Source organism: Giraffa tippelskirchi, chromosome 8, assembly GCF_054371585.1.
Source record: "Giraffa tippelskirchi isolate mGirTip1 chromosome 8, T2T-mGirTip1v1.2.pri, whole genome shotgun sequence".
Lineage (NCBI taxonomy): Eukaryota > Metazoa > Chordata > Mammalia > Artiodactyla > Giraffidae > Giraffa > Giraffa tippelskirchi.
In genome coordinates this window covers 87,913,851-87,933,913 of record NC_137282.1, presented here as the reverse complement: position 1 = coordinate 87,933,913, position 20,063 = coordinate 87,913,851, and the positions used below count along the sequence as shown (strand labels likewise).

General features: G+C 39.3%; 1 protein-coding gene across 50 annotated transcripts in view; it reads left to right on the top strand.

Moving 5' to 3' along the window:
* Positions 1–19,430, top strand: part of HMGCS1 (3-hydroxy-3-methylglutaryl-CoA synthase 1) — a 28,056-nt gene extending 8,626 nt beyond the window's left edge. For 11 of the 50 annotated variants that reach the window (XM_081517615.1, XM_081517618.1, XM_081517609.1 and 8 more), the window contains 11 exons: positions 4,688–4,815; positions 5,189–5,249; positions 10,323–10,780; positions 11,100–11,225; positions 11,738–11,902; positions 13,257–13,422; positions 14,441–14,611; positions 15,092–15,198; positions 16,298–16,423; positions 16,536–16,699; positions 17,645–19,430. In XM_081517615.1, the coding sequence (XP_081373741.1) occupies positions 4,812–4,815; positions 5,189–5,249; positions 10,323–10,780; positions 11,100–11,225; positions 11,738–11,902; positions 13,257–13,422; positions 14,441–14,611; positions 15,092–15,198; positions 16,298–16,423; positions 16,536–16,699; positions 17,645–17,734 (1,638 nt within the window). In that variant the 5' untranslated portion in view covers positions 4,688–4,811 and the 3' untranslated portion in view covers positions 17,735–19,430. Of the gene's footprint in view, positions 1–91; positions 625–2,950; positions 3,040–3,561; positions 4,052–4,687; positions 4,816–4,896; positions 4,999–5,188; positions 5,250–10,322; positions 10,781–11,099; positions 11,226–11,737; positions 11,903–13,256; positions 13,423–14,440; positions 14,612–15,091; positions 15,199–16,297; positions 16,424–16,535; positions 16,700–17,644 lie in introns of those variants that run through there. The other 39 variants (XM_081517604.1, XM_081517638.1, XM_081517601.1 and 36 more) reach the window with 31 other exon arrangements.
* The last annotated feature ends 633 nt before the right edge of the window (positions 19,431–20,063 follow it).

The following is a 20,063-nucleotide window of genomic DNA, read 5'->3' as shown; positions in this document are numbered from 1 at the left end:
GGGCCACTGTCCCGCCTCTCACGGACTCCCGGCCTTGCCGGAGTCTGGTGGGTGCGCGGCTATAAAGCTAGTGGCGGAGGGGAGGCGCCTCGCACTATCCCTTCGTTGGTCGTTCACTTTCTACGGCCACCGCCCGGTCATATTTGGGTGAGTGTCCCGAGTGGAGGAGGCGACCAGCCAGGGCTGCTGAGGCCTTGCGGGCAGGGTGAGGGCACGGCGGATTGGTGTCCTTGACTAGGCCCGAAGGAGCTCCGGCTCCGTCCGGGTCAGGGCTAAGGTTTGGACCTGGACCTGGAGGATAGGGCGTCGGGAGCGGGGGCCGTGCGGGGCTTCCCCTGCCAGGGACCTGGGGCCGACCGCGGTGGGTCCTGGAGGGCGGGGGCATTAATGTGGGCAGGCGAGTCGCAGAGGGGAGAAGGAGAGACGGTATTGAGGGGTAGGCTTCCGATGACATAGTCAGGAGCTGGAGGTGCCAGGGGAGTGGCTGTGACCACCTTGAGGGGATGGGGTTGGGTACATGAGGGGGACGAAAAGGGAGCTGGCCTGCTAGGGTGTTCCCGGAGCCTTGGCTTCAGGGTGGACGCCGAAGGATGCGGAGGATCACACTTGGAGCCTTGTAGGTTGGTAGGGGGTGTGTCGTCTTGCCACTTAAAGAGAGTGACTGAGAGGAAGGGGGGTGGGCAGTGTTGCTCTTCTTCCCTAGCTCAGGTGCGAGCAAGCATCACAACCGTGGTTTAACCTGGCTGAGTACTTCAGACTCTTTACTTCTTCGGTCTGTGCATGCTTCCAGTATCACAGGTTCCTGCCTCCCACTTTCCTGCCACCATATTTTTAAAGCCCATATATATATGTCTCCTCCGTGTTCTGAAAGTCCGTATCTCCCTCCTGCTAATATTAATAGCTTCAGAACCAGCCTAATTTGTTATGATTTTATGCAGACACGCATAGGGCTTCACACACAGTAGGCTTTCGGTTGAACCAAGGACTTTTCAAAACTCGATATATGGAGTCTTTGAAAAACGTGTGACCTGCCTTGACCAGTGGTAGAGAAGGGATTATGCTGACCCACCCTGGAGGAGAGTTTTGGACAACAGATAATGTGAGGTTGTCCCTACTGGTTACACTTGCCCGGTGGCCTTGGTTTAGGGCATCACAGGCTTCTTCGCGCACTTCTGCAGCAGCTCTTCCCTCAGACTGATGATCTTGCCAACCTGCTGCGCCTGAGATGTTCTAGCCGCTGCTGAGTAACATTTGCTCTATTTCAGGGATGAATTATAAAAACCAATGGCAAGATAAATGACAAGATTAAGACACAAGGAAGGGCTAGTATAGTTAGCAGATTTTTCCTTCTGAGGTGGAGTTTGAACTTCTTTGCACAGATTTCTGTTAGAAGGCTAACTAAAAGTCCTTACCCTGTATCTGGGCCAAATGGTTCTTTGCAGCTTGAGATATTCAAGCAGTTTGTGGCTTTTTATTTTTAAAATTTGAGTAATTTTTTTTGGTGTGGATGAGGAGAGCAGGGATAGCATATCTTATGGGAAAGGAGAAAGACTTTATTTTCTGTGTGTCTAAACTTTGCAGATCTCTCTCCTAAGTTTGTAAATTTGCACGTAAATCAGTTCCAGTTTAGTTCAGTTCAATTCTAGTTTAGTAAATAACCCCAGTTCTCAGAAGGTGTTTCAGATGGGGAGAGTTATATGGATATTATGTTTGGGGACATAGAAGTCCATGTCATTTGTTGAACTAATCCTAGGCCTTTGTTTTTTCATTTTTTTTTTTTTAATATTTCTCCAGAATGCTTTTACATCTTGTTTCTCTTAACTGAGGGATTGATTTTGAGATTTTTTTTTTGATTGACATTTTAGATAGCTTTTCTCATGGGAAATGCAAAACCCTGATATTGGTGTAATATGTGTTTCCTGAGGACCCTAGTATTATTTACAGCAATCCAGTAGAACTGAATGCAGGGAGATGCATTGGGGCTGTGGATGGAGGAGTTTAATGGGCTGTATATCAGAATCTCTATTTAGTTTCATTTGGAAAAGAAAATAGTCATAATTTTATGTTGGGTTTATTAAAAAAACAAGCATCGTAGAAGGATGTGATATTTTGTTTCTCAAGACAGTGGTATAGATTAAAAACATATTACCCAATCTAATGGAAGGCAATAGGACTCAATTCTTAGTAATCTAGTCATCCTAATGCTTGGCTTGTAGTAGTGACAGCTTGCTGCTTGTTAACCAAGTGTAGTGAGAGCAGTAGAGAAGCTAGTCTTTCAGAGCTTACAGGCTTCATCTTTGGAAGGCATGGACTTGGAGGGGTGTGCATTTGGGAATGACATAAGGCCGACAAGTGTTCTCTTCTGATTCCATATGAATTCCTTACATTTTTCAGGGAATAATTGAAACCTACCATTTGCTTTGAAGAGCAGCAGAAAAAAGCCTTTTTTTTTTAAGCTTCTGGACACCGTTTGGGGCTGCAGCTCATCTTAAAGGGATAGTGAAAAGAATTCACTAATGAGGGCTGCTGCTGTAACTACTTGAATCTAAAACGATTTTCCTCTAATTATTATAACTCCAAATTCAGCCACTCGAAAAATGCAATTGTGTGCCCTTCACTCCAGCGTCTCAAAGGGATTTTAAAAGAATCAAAATATAGCCCTTCTCCCAACAGGAGTCTAAGTATCCTGTATGCTTAAGAAGACTCCAGAAACTAGCTTTCCACTGACAGTAGACTATGAAGGCTTCAGTGTCATTGTGAAGACAGGGCCTGATTAGAAAGCTCTAGGAAAACTTCCTGGAAGAGGGAGCCTAGAACAGGACCTTGAAATATGAATAGAGTATCTGATAAGCAGACCAGTACCCGTGGGGAGAGGCAGGGTGTCTGTATTTTTTTCTTAGGGAACTAGACCAGAGTTGTACAGATGTGAACAAGGCTTTCCTAACAGCAGTTTTGCTTGCTGGCCCTCCTAAGGAGGAAAGGTTACCAGCTCATTCTCAATTAAAAAGGATTCCTGGATTTCTTTCCTGTAATGGATCAGTAGGTAACTGCATGTGGTTTATTGTGTACCAGAATATGTACTGGGTGAACTTCTCTGACCACCTCTTTGAATCAATGCTAACAAGGGAGCCAGAGGAGGAATTCAGAACACTGAATAAACCCCAGGAGAAAGTTGGTTGGCCCTAGGCAGTCTCATTCTTCAGGGGTGTGTGTGGTGTGTGTGTGTGGTGTGTGTGTGTGTGTGGGGTGTGTGTGTGGGGGGTGTGTGTGGGGTGTGTGTGTGTGTGTGTTAGTCACTCAAGTCGAGTCCAACTTTTTGTGAACCCATGGAATGCAGCCCTCCAGGCCCTCTGTCCATGGGATTCCCCAGGCAAGAATACTGGAGTGGGTTGCCAGTTCCTTCTCCACCTTCAGGTTTAATCTCTGCCAAACTCAAAATGCCTATGATTCATTAACTGCCTCCTGAGCCATACCGCTTGCCTCTATCGCTTGCTCTGAAAAGAACTGTTAGAAATAAGCTGATGACCTGCTTGAACCTTTGGCACTGCTGTTTTTGTCCAGGTAGAGAAGCCTCCTAGCAGCTGCAGAAGAGAATGGAAAGCTGCGGGGTTGCGAGAGGTCCCTTTCGGGTTGATTCTTTCCCAAAGCGGTGTTTGCGGCCTCCATTTCCTGTCGACTCCAGGCCTCTATTTCTCCTGAGAACTTGAGTAGCTTGGCAGTCCCGTGCGGATCTTTTATCTTCTGTGTCTTTCCTCGCTTTCTCTTGTGCACTGAGTTCGCTCTCTCCCTTCTCCCTCTTGCTCGCTCTATGCCTTCCCACCTAAGCTCCCTCCCTGATGTAAATAATCAAAATTGAAAGAAGGAATATTGGCAGTTCAGGAGAAATTCCCTTGATTAAAATAGTGTCAAATGCATATGCATACGTGGTTTCAAGAAGAAATATTAAGTTATTTAAATAGTTTCAACATTTTTCAGAGAAGAGGGAATCAGGCCCTCCCCCACTAGTCTCCATGGAATGCTTAATTTGCAGATTACAAAAGCATAATTTGAGGTAATCAAGAACACAAAATTAGTTCTTTTCTCATTGTATATATTATCCTGTCATCAGGTTTTTGGAATACAGTAGTCTTATCTTTTCTGATAAAATTCAGAATCTATTTAAGGTGGGGGGGATTAATGAAGTAAAAGGAAATAAGTCTATAAGCTCTTAAATGATCTAATTATGTGAAAGCAGTAAAGCTTTACTGAATAGCATCTGAGAGTACTCTCCAGTTAATCAGGCAAGGGCAGATGCTGTATTTGCCAACAATTAAATAGAGACCAAAGGTAATTGTATTTGCGTCCAACAGGAACTGTTCCAAGTAACAACCCTTCAAGGTAAATGGACAGAGGAAAATGCTCCAAGGTCACCTTCCATTTTGTTTACAAATGATGCTAAAGGTTAATGATCCTTGGTCTTGATATCAAATATCTACCTTTTTAACCCAAGCTCTAAGAGGAAAATCACTTTCTAAAAGGTTGGGGTAGGTGAGAGTGACCATGTTAAAAACCAGGAGCATAAGATTAAATAAATGAAGGTAACTAGCTCTTGCTAGAAACATTTGTTTTTGTTTGAAAAATACTAAGAAGTAAGATAATAATCAGTGTGTTGGTGCTTTATATTTTTTATATGTTTTATCTTCTCAAGCATCCTTTACAATGAACCAGGAGGGCAGGTATTAGCTCCATTTTACAGATGAGGAAATTGAAGCTCAGAAAGGCACAGATTGTCATTAAAGTCACAAGCGCCTAAGTGCAGAGCAAGCTCTTGAATGTGTAAGTCTCTTTACTCCAGAGATTTGTTAGCCTAGTACAACTTATACTCCTCTCCCCCAATTCTTGAAAACCCTACTTTAGTAAAGAAGATTACAACTCTCCCAGCATCATACTTGGTTTAAAGCCTGAATCAGTCATATGAACTACATGTATCAACTTATTACCAGGACTGAAACTACCACTGTAAGAGCTAATAAAATAAGGAGAAAAAAGTTTTATAATCTTTAAGTACCATTTTTTTTTTCCTTAAGCAAAGTCAAATTCTGTTCTACATAATGTAATTGGATCAGGGAATGTTTATTTTAACTTACTTTGAATTGGAGTCATTATTTGATATATGACTTTAAAAGAGGTTCTTATTTGAAATTCCTAGTGCCTGAAGGAGGAAACAGAGTGACAGACCTGGAGACTGCAGTTCTTTATCCCTCACACAGGTATGGCATCCTGTCATGCTGCTAAAGGAGAGTTTTCCTCTCTAATGGAAGGGAGAATTTTAATTTTTATCCTAGGACAGATAACCATTGTGTGCACTACACATTCTTAAAACCCATTATAGAATTTTATGTTTTAAATATTGATTAATGCCATTATGCTTCAGAAGACTAATTTTGTGTTTATTAGACTAATGTTTAAAATCTAGAAACTAATTTTCAAAATTAGTGTTCGCTCGTAAGAGGAAAAAAAAGGTAGATAATAAAATGTAATCCTATAAACTGCTTAATCAGAAACAGTCACAGGTATGCACGTGTACCAGTAGTGCATGTTGAATTACAGCCTCAAAAGATATCCACCTGGGCTATGGATGAATGTTTACAATTATGTGAGACTGGACAGTAGTTATAAATGTGTTTGAACCAATAATCTAATTATTTGCAGCTATTGCTTTCTTCTGTAACCATGGAGCTCCTCTTACGATTCTGCTTTTTTATGCTTCAGCTTTATGATTTCTTATGGTTGTTACTAATTTTAGATTAGAAGGCTAGTAGAATTTCATTTATTCAACATCCAGCTTCTAGCCTATGTCAAGCATTGGGCTGGAGACTAGGGACACAAAGACTAACAAGGTAGCACTTCTTGCTTTCCAGAAGCTCCTTGTGCAATGCAAGGAAGAAGCTTGGAATAGTTTTAAATAGCATCTTATCAAAGGTCAGATGGCATTTTAGAAAGGTGATCCTAGGACAGGGGAAGGATGGAGGCAGAGAGGTCAGGAGGCTGGCATCATGGCCCTGGGAACTGATGCCGAAGTCCCTCCCTGATGAGCCCTGAGGAGCTAGGTCTGTCCTTCTATCAGCATTCCTAGCTGATTTCTCTGCTTTTTTGCCTTTTTTTTTTTTTTCCCATCTGTCTGTCATTCACAATCTTAAAAGATTCTCAGGGGATCATATTGGTCCATCTTGTGTCCTCCTAGGCAGGAGGCATTCAGAAATTGTTCACGAGGAAGTGGGACCTGGAGCTCTTCCTGTCCACCAGAGGGTGTGAGCTTTCACTTTAGGACAGATTGAGTCTTCTTTTGGTCTTTGTTGGAAGATAGCTTTGGGAGGTTCACAGAGTTCTGTGGTAAAAGTGTGTTTTTCTCCTCCTTTGTAAAGAAGAAATTTTAAATGAAAATTTACATCTTTTTATTGAACATCTCAGATCTTTAGCTGGCCTTTTTTTCTTTCTCTAGTTTATGTCTGGCCTATATCAGAGAACGTTTGAGAGGATGGCATACGAGCACACACTTAATAGAATAAAGTAAAGATTTTAGACCAGAAACTATATCAATCTTTTTGTTGTTTTAAATGCCATGAAGCCAATTACTTTCTGAATTAATATTCCTCTTTTTTTCTACTTTTCTCACTCTCCCTCAATTTCAACCAAAAGGTAAATATTTTCAAATTAGATGGTGTTTTACCAAGGCTTCCCTTGTGGCTCAGCTGGTAAAGAATCCGCCTGCAATGTGGGAGATGTGGGTTTCATCCCTGGGTTGGGAAGATCCCCTGGAGAAAGGAAAGGCTACCCATTCCAGTATTTTGGCCTGGAGAATTCCATGGACTGTATAGTCCATGGGGTCTCAAAGAGTCAGACACGACTGAGCGACTTTCACTTCACTAACTTTTACCAAGGATGTAACGAAAATACTTTGGCTATCAAAAATCCTCAGAGAATGAGCAATGTTGACTGAATTAGACAATGTAAAAAATTTTCCACACCAAAGTCGGAGTCATGATTCACTTTGATGGGTATGGGTTAATTTAGTTTAGCTACATTTTTTTTCCCTGAAGTGAAACAAGTCACTTGTTTAACTCTAGGAGACTTAATAATAGAGTAGTAAGTACTATATAATAGGAACTAATCAGAGCTGGTTTGATTATGATAAACATAGATTAATTCTGGAATTAGAGCTTTGCTTTATGGCGTAAACTGGTTCATATCTTCAGAAGATTATATGTATTTTTCCACTTTATTTCCCCAACAGCACTGCAAGCTATTGGACCAGGCAGGGAAGATTATACTGTCCTCATCATGTTTAGAGCAGTTTGACGAGTTGAAAAGAATGTAAAGGATAACCTTGTGGGAAAGGCTGGAAAAGTGGTTAATCCTACCACCTCTGTTGTGGTGATTTAAAGGGTAGCATATAGGAGGGGTTCTTTTTATAAGTATAGGAATTGCTTTTTGTTTTTAACACTAGTTTTAGAGTTCTTTTCTGTGGACTATGCAGACGACTTAAACATATTTTATTATAAACTTACAATATGCCTTGTGACACATTAGATAGTCCCTTTCGGTCTTCATTTCAACCTCAGTGTGGCCGAATTTAGATTACCATAAAATCGATGGGTTTGCCTGTAAGAGGGAAGAGATGGGACAAAGTGAGAGGTGCTTCTCTGCTCACTTTAGTGTATCTGACAGTGAGTGATTCTGTCAAGAAATACAACAGTGGAGGCTAGAAATCTGGGAGTTATCTACCCTGAATATTTCATCCTTTTCCTACCATCTAGTCAATCACAATTTCTGCCAGTTTTTTGCTTCCAAAATATTCTGATGCTGCTCCTTTTCTCTTCATGTAGTAATTGCTGTTTCATGATCTGTATCTCTTTGGGCTTCCATATCAACTTCCTAACTCAGATCCATCCTCCACATAGCACCAGTGACTGTGTAATATGGGGACTCATACTTTTCTGGCTGTGTCCCTCGGTAAGGAATCCACGTTGTATTGCAACCCAGGATACGTGTGAATAATTAAAATTTTCATGAAAAATTCTCAGCATTTACCATGTGCCCTGCAATCTGATATTTTGTTCTTTTCTATTTTGTTTTTAAAAGATGTTGTTTGACACTCGCTAAATTGATTCCAGAATTGGAAAAAGACTGATCTGAACACTAATATAACCATGTTGTTTAAAACTCTTTTGATGGCTTCTTACTGCCTTCACGATGATGCTGAAGCTTGCTAACATCACATGCCAGGACCTTTATGACTCAACCCTTAGCTGGCTCTCTTGACCCACTACTTGCCTAATCTACTCATTGGGCTCACATTTCACTTCAGTAAATTAGTATAACTTTTCATGGTTCCTTGTGGTGTGCCTTTGTTTATGTTGTCCATCCTGTGAAAACTACTACCATCTGCTTCTGCAGAGCTTTACTGATTATTCCAGCTCATTCCTAAGACTCGGGTCAGGCCCCAGTAACCAAGAAGTCTTTCTTCTCATTCCTTCCCTGGTTGGGTTAGGTAGTTCTCCTAACAGAATGAGACTGGACTGTCTCTGTTGTTTCACTTGTTTATTGTTGTATTTGTAGCTTACTATCCCACACGACAGTGAATATTTGAAAGGGCAAGGGTTACCTCCTATTAAACTTATCCCGAATGTTTGGCATTTAACATGTCGTCATTGTTTGGATGGATGAAAAAATATAAATAAGATTCTTATATTTAGAAGGAAGATTCAACTGGTGTCCCTTAGACCTTTAACTTAAGATTTTGTGACTATATTTTAGGTGCTTATTTTTCAGGTTTTAATACTCATATCTTGATAACCTTCAGGCAAAGGGTAGATCTCGTGATTTAAGGACAGCTTCTCTGCTTGAGATATCTTCTCAAGATTTCAATAACTAACAACTCACTATGGCAATAGGCTGTGATTTCATTATCGCCAATACTGCACCTGTGTTGGCAGACTGGAAGAAGAAAAATGACATAAATACAGGATCTGCCTTTTGGTCAGTGGCAACAGCAGTGAGAGTGTGGGGCTTTGGCTCTCACTCAGCAGCCAAGGTGCAGCCTCAGTAGGAGTGTGTGCTCGTGGGGTCTGAAGAGTAACCATCTTCCCCTCTTTTGCTCCTGTATCCGGGCCAACGGAGTGGTAACCATTTCCCTATATTAAAATCCTCCTCCTTGTTAGAAACATCTCAAGTAATTTCTCTTTTTCTGATTGAAATAACCTCTAAAGGAATTGAGACTCTGATAGGTTATGTGACTTGCCCATAGGTCATAGCAACACTCTTGAGTGGCTAGCACATTTTCTTTTCACTGTTGGTAAATAAATCTAAACACTACTGAACGCTGGTATGGCAACACTGCAACTTTTAAAGGCCCTTTTTTAAAAAAAAGGGGATTAAGAGGTGTTGTCTAAGATGCCACGCAAATAATATGTGGATTATGGTACCAGTTTTCAGATTTGGATCAGTTGTTTTCTTTTGCCTGATGTAGAAGCTAAATGATAATCTTGTGATCTCATGATCATTTATCACCTGTACACTAGCTGTGGAAAGTACAGAATATTGGTTTTTGACCTGTTATGGGTCCAGGAACTTGTCTTTGCTTTAAATTGTAATCATTTGGATTCTAGATGGTGGGGTTGGGGTGGGGGTTACTTTGGAAGGCTGAGATTTTAATAGCAGGGGCCTTGAATAGAGTGCCATGGCAGACTTGACAGTGTGGCTTTTCTATGTACTGAGATTGTTTAGATCAATAAAGAATGCAATACTGTTTGATCTAATTAAAACTGTTAGTATGTAACAGTTTTAGTTTAGTTTAGTATGTTAGTTTAACTAAAACTGTTAGTATGTAAAGTCCCATAAAGTCAATAGCTGTGAATAATCCATATATGGAAATGAATGAATGACTTAAACTTTTTGAGTGGCCAGGAATAGATCAGATAGTTGAGTTCTGATCTGTGGGCCACGTCACTAAATTCTCATTTTATTTTATCTCATAGTTCTTTACAACATAGATGAGTCTTATTTCAGTTTTCTTTACCTCTGATAATCATATTTTAAATCTAAAGATACCTAGTTTTGAATAACCTGTAAGTCTTTCTAAACAATGATAACTTTAAATAATAATGGAGTCAGTAACTCTGCTCATACTATCATTGCTACCTCCACATATTAAAATTGACTGTCCTAAGAATATACTAAATTTAGAAATTAATATCAATGTTGATTTCTCAAGTTTGAACTTGACAGTCTACAACCTATAATCTAAAACAATGTTGTTGTTTTTTCTATTTTTCTTTCTAAAGTTCTTTCACCATGCCTGGGTCACTTCCTTTGAATACAGAAGCCTGCTGGCCCAAAGATGTGGGAATTGTTGCCCTTGAGATCTATTTTCCTTCTCAATATGTTGATCAAGCAGAGTTGGAAAAATATGATGGTGTAGATGCTGGAAAGTATACTATTGGCTTGGGCCAGGCCAAGATGGGCTTCTGCACAGATAGAGAAGATATCAACTCTCTGTGCATGACTGTGGTCCAGAATCTTATGGAGAGAAATAGCCTTTCTTATGACTGCATTGGGCGGCTCGAAGTTGGAACCGAGACAATCATTGACAAATCAAAGTCAGTGAAGACAAATTTGATGCAGCTCTTTGAAGAGTCTGGGAATACGGATATAGAAGGAATAGACACAACTAATGCATGCTATGGAGGCACAGCTGCTGTCTTCAATGCTGTTAACTGGATTGAGTCCAGCTCTTGGGATGGTATGTTGCATATTTTTCCAAAGAAATTCTCCTTGAGGATGAATAGGCCCTAATAACGTTTGCAGACTTTTACCAGTTATGCTTGTTTGAACGTGTTCAGAAAGATAGCTATGACTTTCAACTTATTTGATTTACAGATTAGTTCTCTTTATCATGTAGGCTAAAATTATCTATCAAAATTGAGTCAATTTTTTTTTTCTTTACCGAAGATGGGAAAATATAATACATTCTGGGAAAATACAATACTTTCAGTTTGTATGTATGATAGTTAGGGTGCCAATCACCTTCTTGTAAACTAACAAAAAATAATATTTTTCAGGACGGTATGCCCTGGTAGTTGCAGGGGATATTGCTGTATATGCCACAGGAAATGCTAGACCTACAGGTGGAGTTGGAGCCGTTGCTATGCTAATTGGGCCTAATGCACCTTTAATTTTTGAACGAGGTGAGTGTTTGGGAAGTATTTTTTATTTTTTGCACAATATGCTGAGAAATTTAAAAATTAGAAGCTTGTACTTGGTGTTCATTAAATGCAGGCACTACCTGCTAAGAGCTTTATGTGTGTTATCATATTTAGTCTTCATAGCAATCCTATGACGTAAGTGATGTCATCCCCATTTTACAGAGGAGTAAAATGGGTTTAAGTAGGGTTGCTAACAACTTGGAGAAGTAACTTGCCCATAGTCATATAGTAATTTGTTTTCAATTCAGAGCAATTGTGATCTCCCAGTTAGGTGTATGAAACTTGCATAAAATGTTATATATCAAGAGGCTTAGGCCTGTCCGTGGATATTGTTATGTTTCACTTCAATTACATACTTGTTTCACCTTGTGATTTCTATTCTGCAAGTGATGAGTTGACTAGATTTAAGAAAAGTTCCCAGATAATGCAATTTGCTTAGTAACATACATCAGGAAGCAGAGTTACATGGACCTCTTCCTTTTTTGTTCTAATAGGACTTCGTGGGACACATATGCAACATGCCTATGACTTTTACAAGCCTGATATGCTTTCTGAATATCCTATAGTAGATGGAAAACTGTCCATACAGTGCTACCTCAGTGCGTTAGACCGGTGCTATTCTGTCTACCGCAAGAAGATCCGTGCCCAGTGGCAGAAAGGTGGGCTTCATCAGTTTTCCTTGGTTTTGCTATCTGTCGAGGGCAGTGTAATGTACTGACTGTGTTTAGTGAGACACTGCTTCGTGGGCATCCTTCATTAGTGTTTTCCTTTAACCATTGCTTCCTCACCCACCAAATAGCATAGTTTTCCCACAGTTTCTGGTAATGTGTAATTTAAGAGAACAGATAAACTTTGCAAACGAAGTTTATTTCTGTAAAAATACTTAGGATGACTTAACTCAGTAAGAATATCAAAAGTAAGGTAAAAGAAAGTAACTTGAATTTGGTACATATTCTGAGAGAGGAAGACAGTTGCAAACAAATTGTAGTTTGCAACTGTGACCCGGAGAAAACTAATGAAAATAAATTACCAAAGTGACCCCCGCCTCTCCACATAGTCTTTTTGTACTTGACCTGTGAATTCATGGGCTTCCCTTGTGGCTCAGCTGGTAAAGAATCCGCCTGCAATGAAGGAGACCTGGGTTCGATCCCTGGGTTGGGAAGATCCCCTGGAGAAGGGAAAGGCTACCCACTCCAGTATTCTGGCCTGGAGAATTCCATGGACTGTATGTATAGTCCACAGGGTCGCAAAGAGTTGGACACGACTGGGCGACTTTCGCTTCACTTCTGTCAATTCATACTTGCTGTTTTAGTGTCATCATCAATCTCTATCTTTAACCCTGAGAAAGTGCTTGAGATACTGAGAAGAACAGTATTTGAATTAAAACCATGAAAGCACACAGTATTATATAAAGTATGCTTTTTCCATAGTCCAACTTTGCTTTATAGGGTTTGTGAGAGAGGGTTAAAAATAAGATTCAATAACAGATATTAGGAAACATAGTGGCTTTAGATAAGACGCATTCTTGAAGTATGTAGTATATACTGTTTACCAGTATTTAACAGTACAGTGATTTTCTAACATTTATTAGAATCTACAGTAAGAAATAGACTTTGCATTCTTATGTGCAGTTAAATGGAAACTAATGTCATCAAATTTTTTTGCCCATGCTGCAAGTTATACCGTTTACTCTTTTCTACTTTAGTCTTTTTCATTCAAACAATAAAACAACCTCCTAATTTATTAAGACTAAAAAAAAAAATACTGGCCTTGATCCACTAAATTGATTACACAGCCCACTAATGGGTTGTGATAGTTTAGTTTGAAAACCAATAATAGTGTATATTGTTCTACTTTTGGATGTCTTTTTGATACAAATTTTAAACCATAGAGATATTTCATTATACAGTATATTTTTGATTGCTACTTAGAGATATAAAGACATTCTAAAAATCAGGCTTCAAAAGTTAATGGCTTAAATGATTTCATAATATCTTTGGATTTCTCTTTCAGAGGGAAATGATAGAGATTTCACTTTGAATGATTTTGGTTTTATGATCTTCCACTCACCCTATTGTAAACTGGTTCAGAAATCTCTAGCTCGGATGTTGCTGAATGACTTCCTTAATGACCAGAACAGAGATAAAAATAGTATCTACAGTGGCCTAGAAGCCTTTGGGTAAGAGGAATTACCATTTTTCTCCCTTCTATGTGAGAGTATTTTTTTATATCAGTTAAACCACTATTTATACAGACATGAAAATTTTAGAGTCAAAAGAAGTCATCTTGTCTAACCCATTTAATCAGTGAAGAAAGAGTCCCAGAGAGGTGGTCCCTCACCTATATAAATTCTTTAGTCTTTTCCACTCAGATTTTCTTATTTCCTCCTGTTAGATCTGTTCCTGTTGTCACCTTGATAACATAGCCCCTCAAGTGCCTGTATTTATACAGCAGCGTCTTCACTCTTCTCCCTGCCTCTCCTCTGCCCACATCCATTCTGCCCTTGGCCACTCCTGATATCTGCTCTCATACTCCTTCTGTTTTCCCCACTTTTGGGGCCTCCCGGCATGCTATGCCTGTTAAACTCTTGCTGTTTCTCCTGTGTCCCTTCTCCATCTGATAAAATATTTTTTAACTGTTTAACACTTGGCTCCTATAAATGTGACTCTTCTAACTACATGACGTCCCTGGTGGCTCCGACGGTTAATCATTTGCCTACAATGTGGGAGACCTGGGTTTGATCCCTGGGTCGGGAAGATCCTCTGGAGAAGGAAATGGCAACCCACTCCAGTACTCTTGCCTGGAAAATCCCATGGACGGAGGAGCCTGTTAAGCTACAATCCATGGGGTCACAAAGAGTCGGACACAACTGAGCGAATTCACTTTCACTTTTAAATAGACAATATTATGGACTCGAAATAGTAGTATATTCTGTTTGGTGATGACAGAGCTGTAGTGGGTTATTTACCCATTAGAATTATGTTGTCTTGATCATTAAAAAAAACTTTTCAGAAAAAGGACCATATTTGTACAACTGTTATATCTTACGTAGCAATTAGCATACTGCTACTTGGTTTTTAATAAATGGGAAATCAGCATCATATACTTCTATTAGAATAGTAGTTAGGTCCAGTAAGTAATATAATAAAAATATAGTCTTTGGACACTGTAAGATTATCTTTTTTCTAAATTTTCAGGGATGTTAAATTAGAAGATACCTACTTTGACAGAGACGTGGAAAAGGCATTTATGAAAGCTAGTTCAGAAGTCTTCAATCAGAAAACAAAAGCATCTTTGCTTGTGTCAAATCAAAATGGAAATATGTACACATCTTCAGTGTACGGCTCCCTGGCTTCTGTTCTCGCACAGTAAGTATAGATTTCCATTGCTTCAGTCCCCTTGTTTGGGGATGTTACATTTCTAACACCAGATCTGGTATCAGGCATGTTGGTGGCAGGTCACCGAATGGTATTTTACTTTCAGGTTCTCTAGCCTATTCTCTATTGACTTGAAGGAGATATGGAATGAGGCTATAGTTATTTATCCCAGAGTACTAAATTTCACATTAGCTTTCCCCGCTGCTGTTCGCATGGTCTTATTATTCTTGACCTACAATCGAACCATAAATTCCCAGTTGACAAAGTAGTTTATTTTAGGGCATAACTTTTCTCAACTCCATCATTCCTAGAGAGGTGAGAACTCTTGTTGTCAATCTACTTACTGTAAACAGTAGAACTTTAGGTCAGATCCCTAGGCTTAGGATGAAGTTTACTCCAGCTGTGGTTTTCTACCCACTATAGTAGGATGAGTTAAACTTTAATTTAAGAGCTTTTTTCCCTCCTACATAGGTACTCACCTCAGCAGCTGGCAGGAAAGAGGATTGGCGTGTTTTCTTATGGTTCTGGTTTGGCTGCCACTCTGTACTCCCTCAAAGTTACACAAGATGCCACACCAGGTAAACACTGAGTCTTTTATCAACAATATGTTGAGAACCTACTATGGTAAGGTTGACTTAGCAGGCTTCTCAAGTGAACAATTAACTCTCTTCCATAGATCTTTATGACATTTTAATCTTTATTACTTCTTTCAACACTCTGCCCCAAAATTCTGCTTTAACTGGGTAAATGGCAGGATTATGTCTGAGTCAGAATATCTTTCCTTCTTTCCAAGTCAGGAAAAAAACTGTATAATGAGCTCAAACATTTTTTTTTTTTAATGGTATAGTGTTTGACTTTTCCTTCTTTGGCAAGTAATCTTATTTTTATCTATTATCATTTAAAAAACATTTATTTATTATTGGCCACGTGGGGTCTTAGTTGCAGTGCTTAGACTCCTAGTTGTGGTGTGCAGGCTCAGAGGTTGTGCGTGGGCTCTCAGGTGCCTGGGCTTTGCAGTTGCAGCGTGCCGGGCTAGTTGCTCTGAGGCACGTGGCATCTTAGTTCCCCAGCTAGGGATCAAACGCTTCCTCTGCATCACAAGACAGTTTCTTAACCACTGGACCACCCAGGAAGTCCCTTTTATGGCATTTTTTTAAAGCATAGGTAGAGAAAAGGAAGAGTCCTTATTTAAGGTGGGCAGCTTTTGAGTCTTCACACTAATGATTGAGACTGATCATAGGAGTGAATAATACCAGGCCATTTCTTGTAGGCTTAGTGGTTTCTTAAGTTATCTAATCTTTATCAGGATGTGGTCTTAGCTGTATTTAAGGATACTTTTGTGCCCTCCCTGAGCAGGAAGGAGCAAAAATACAGAGAAAAACGGATGAAAGACTTGGCATTATTCTGAAACTGTTGGTTGACTCTAGACAAGTTATTTATAGTTTCACATCCCACCTATTTCCTCAGTTGTCTACTGGCCAAGGCTGAACAAATGTCTAGTCAAGGCTCATAGGAAGCTACGTCAAATAAATAACATCTTATCTTTTAACTAAACAATAGCCTGTAGTTCTGAAAGAAATGAAAAGTTGTTTTTTCCCTTTGGCAGCATTTTGTTCAGGCTTTGGAATATGTATACTGTTTTTAGTGTTTTAATGTTGCAATTATGTGCTATTTTAGGGTCTGCTCTTGATAAAATAGTAGCAAGCATATGTGATCTTAAGTCAAGGCTTGACTCAAGAACTTGTGTGGCACCAGATATTTTTGCTGAAAACATGAAGCTCCGAGAGGACACTCATCACTTGGGTAAAAACATTAAATTGTTAATATACACCCAGAAGCCTACTGGAGGGCTATTTTATTACCAGATGAGTTATACATTATAACTCATTTTTCTTATCCTCTGCCTTTCCTTTAGCCAACTACATTCCCCAGAGTTCCATAGATTCCCTCTTCAAAGGAACATGGTACCTAGTTCGAGTAGACGAAAAACACAGAAGAACTTACGCTCGGCGCCCCTCTCTAAACGACGACACTTTGGATGAGGGAGTAGGCCTCGTGCACTCGAGCACTACAGCCGAGGTAAGTAATGCTCATTGTGTTTGGTCTTGGGCTTTGACTGGATAAGACAATCTACATCCCCTGATCTCCTGACTGAGGTGACCTCACTGAGATTTATCCACTTAAAGGAATGTCAATAAAGCCGGGTGATTCAGAACCAGGGCTCTGGGAGTGGGTTCCAGCTGTGCCATTTTCCAGTTGTATGCAGTGCTTTGCAGTTACTAGTGTTTTTCAGTGCACAGTAAGCACTAGGGTTTTTTTTAGCAATACCAAAGTTTAAAGCAAAACTGAGAAGGCTCACTTGTGGTTTGTATCTTGGTGAGAGATGAAGCAGGGGCTGGGTGTTGAGTGCCTCACATCCCTTCTCTCAGGCCATTGTCTTAATCTACCTCCAGATGTCAAGAAGAAATAGTAATTGCTATGACTGGAATTCCTATTACATGCTTGTCACTTTTTAGATTTTCTACATAAACCCTTATAAAAACCCCCTTGAGGTAAATGCTACTGTGCCCATTTTAGAGATGAAGCTGAAAGAAGTTAAATAACTTGACCAAGATCAGAACCAGGCTTCAAACTGAGGACTTTAAAAACTTGGAAGTTATTTATTTTATCCACTCAGCACAAATGTGCTGAATGCATAGTCTTCCTCTTTGAGGTAGCAGATCAAGCCACAAGTGTTTGAATCAAAGGCAAGATACAACAAGGGAAATACTGGGTATGGTAGATAGATCTCCATGGCCCTCCTCTCCCTTGCTACAGGGGTAATCATATGATACATTCACCATAAGGTAAAGAATGGACATTTTTGCTCCCTCCATGAAAAGTTCTACAGAATATATATTTAGCATAAGCCTCTCCAGAGCTGCCCTTTTCCTATTAGAACTTTGGTTAGCAACATGATTCCTCCTGGGGAAAAAAACTCTGTAAGAGGCAACCACATTTTTCTTTTGTTTCTTTTGTTTTTAGCATATTCCAAGCCCTGCTAAGAAAGTGCCAAGACTCCCTGCAACAGCAGCAGAACCTGAAGCAGCTGTCATCAGTAATGGGGAGCATTAAGATACTTCTGTGAGGTGGAGGACTTCAGGGTGGGTGGGGGAGCGTATGGGAACGGTTGGGGGAACGGGACATCTGGGGTCAATTTTAGATTACATGTTGCTTAAATTTTTACGTGACTGACATGGAGCCTGAAAACTATCGTGTTCTTAAGAAAGTCTCTTTGCTCAGTTTGCTAACATGCTTCCTGTTGTGGTCTAGCCAATGCTTACTGTACTCGGATGATGGATGTTAAGGGCTCTGTAAGACTTCATACCTCTCTGGCCATGTGTATGCATGAAGCTTAGTTTTTAAATGTAGCCTAAAATCGTGCACTTCTGGCAAGGAAAGCAGCGGTACTAGTCTCCGATTTTAATTTTTTTAAACATGTAAGAATTTTATACTTTGAACAAACAAGATTACTGAAGGTTCCTGTGGTTTTTGAAAAAAAAGTTTTTAGTTTAGGGAATGTGTGGTTTTAATGAAATATACACAAACCCAGTTTGAAAATGACAAGACAAACACTCTTTTTCTAGAATTTGTGAATCCTCGAGAGAGAGAAGAACTGGGACGGTGACACTGGTTCTGGAAACTGTTGCTTTAAATCCAGGCCGGCAGTGATGAGTTACTGTCATGACCTCTGTGAACAGAGGGATGCCAGGACTGAGCAGACTCTGGTATAGAAAACATGGTACCTTTGGGGGCTATGGATCTGCTCCCTAGGTCTGCTCCTTACTCAGTTCAAAGTGTATTTTGTGGAAGAGCCTTGAGATGTTATTGGAGCTGTGTATGAGAAAGCTTGTGGCTGTGATCCTTCCCTTGTACCTTATTTTGAGGAATAAATAAAACATTTTTCTGGCTGCTTTTCAAAAATTTAAAACAAAAAGGAAGGATAGGGACAGGGCATTGTGAAGTTATTTCTAATGATTCAGTATTATAAATTCAACTTAAAAACAGACAGCCTAAATTCATGTTGTAAGTATTCCTTTCCTTTTTTGTTTTTGTATCTGTTCAGTGAAAATTAAAAGATACAACTCAAGTTTTTTACATAGTATGACCAGCCAAAAAGTATCCCACTTCTCAAGGTCTGGAAGTAGGATATATAAAGAGTTTTCTCAGACTTTCACCTTAAAAATAACAACAATAACAAACTATCACATGGGATGAATAAGAAGACTGGTTCGACAGTTTCTTAGATCTTTCTGGTGCTGAACTATGACATGAGCCTTACAGATTGTAAAATAGAGATAGTTGGAACTAATATACAGAACTAAATTTTTTAAACTTTATTTGCCGTTGAATTCTGTGAAGTTTCAGTTATCTAAAATAAACTTACACAAATATGAAATGTAATGTTTCAGATTGCAAGGTAATATGTAATGTAGTGTTTGTAAAATACTCAATATTAACTAGTGGTGTTTTGATTTGTACAGTCATGATTTGTTGAAATGACTTCATTTTAACATATACTGATGTAGATTAATAATGTAAGTTCAGATTTAAAGATTGATGGGGAAATGGTGCATGTAATACTTTTTGCAAGTATCGGGAGTTCAATATGTTTTGAAAAGAGTAATTTAACTTTTGGGGTGTCAGGAAATGGGTTTTCTCAAAGTCCATTGCCGGCAATGGGCAGGCCTAGTAATACTGGCACAGAACATTAATTGTACACCTTATTAACAGGGAGGTGGATAACTTTGAATAAAGTTTTAGAGAAATATTTCAGATACTTGAGTATTCTTTTTTTTTTCCCTCCTGAACTAACAGTTTAGGCAAGAAAGCAGCTAATAGGCTATTTTTAAATACAGGCATCCATTTCATTTCAGATCACTGATTCACTGTTTCACCAAAATTTGTAAACCTGATATAAGCAAGGTACTCTACTTACATCACTTATGTCAGAAATAAAGATTTACAAGATATATGATTTTGCCTTCAAGGAGCTATTTGTCTAGTATGGAGGAACATATACTGATAGTTTATTATTCATATACTTAAAACAAAGAAATTAACTCCCAAATTAACATGTATAAATTTTGCCATAAATAGTTATGAAGAAAGTTACTGTGTTTTCCTAACAACAACCTAAAATTAAGGGTTGGCAATTAAACATTAAAAGCAGATTTTATAACCAATATAGAACTGCCTACTACCAACTAGAGCCTCCAGCCTGAGTGTCTCAGGTTGCTGGTGTTCTCCCAGATGTTTTATAGAGAGAATTTTTACACTGGCAGTAATATTGGATGAGATAATCTCAGTCACTATCAACTTTTAGGATTATGTGAACCGGGAATTAAATCAGAATATTTTCAAGTACTGATCAGTTATTTTATCATGCTGTCATGTCTAGATT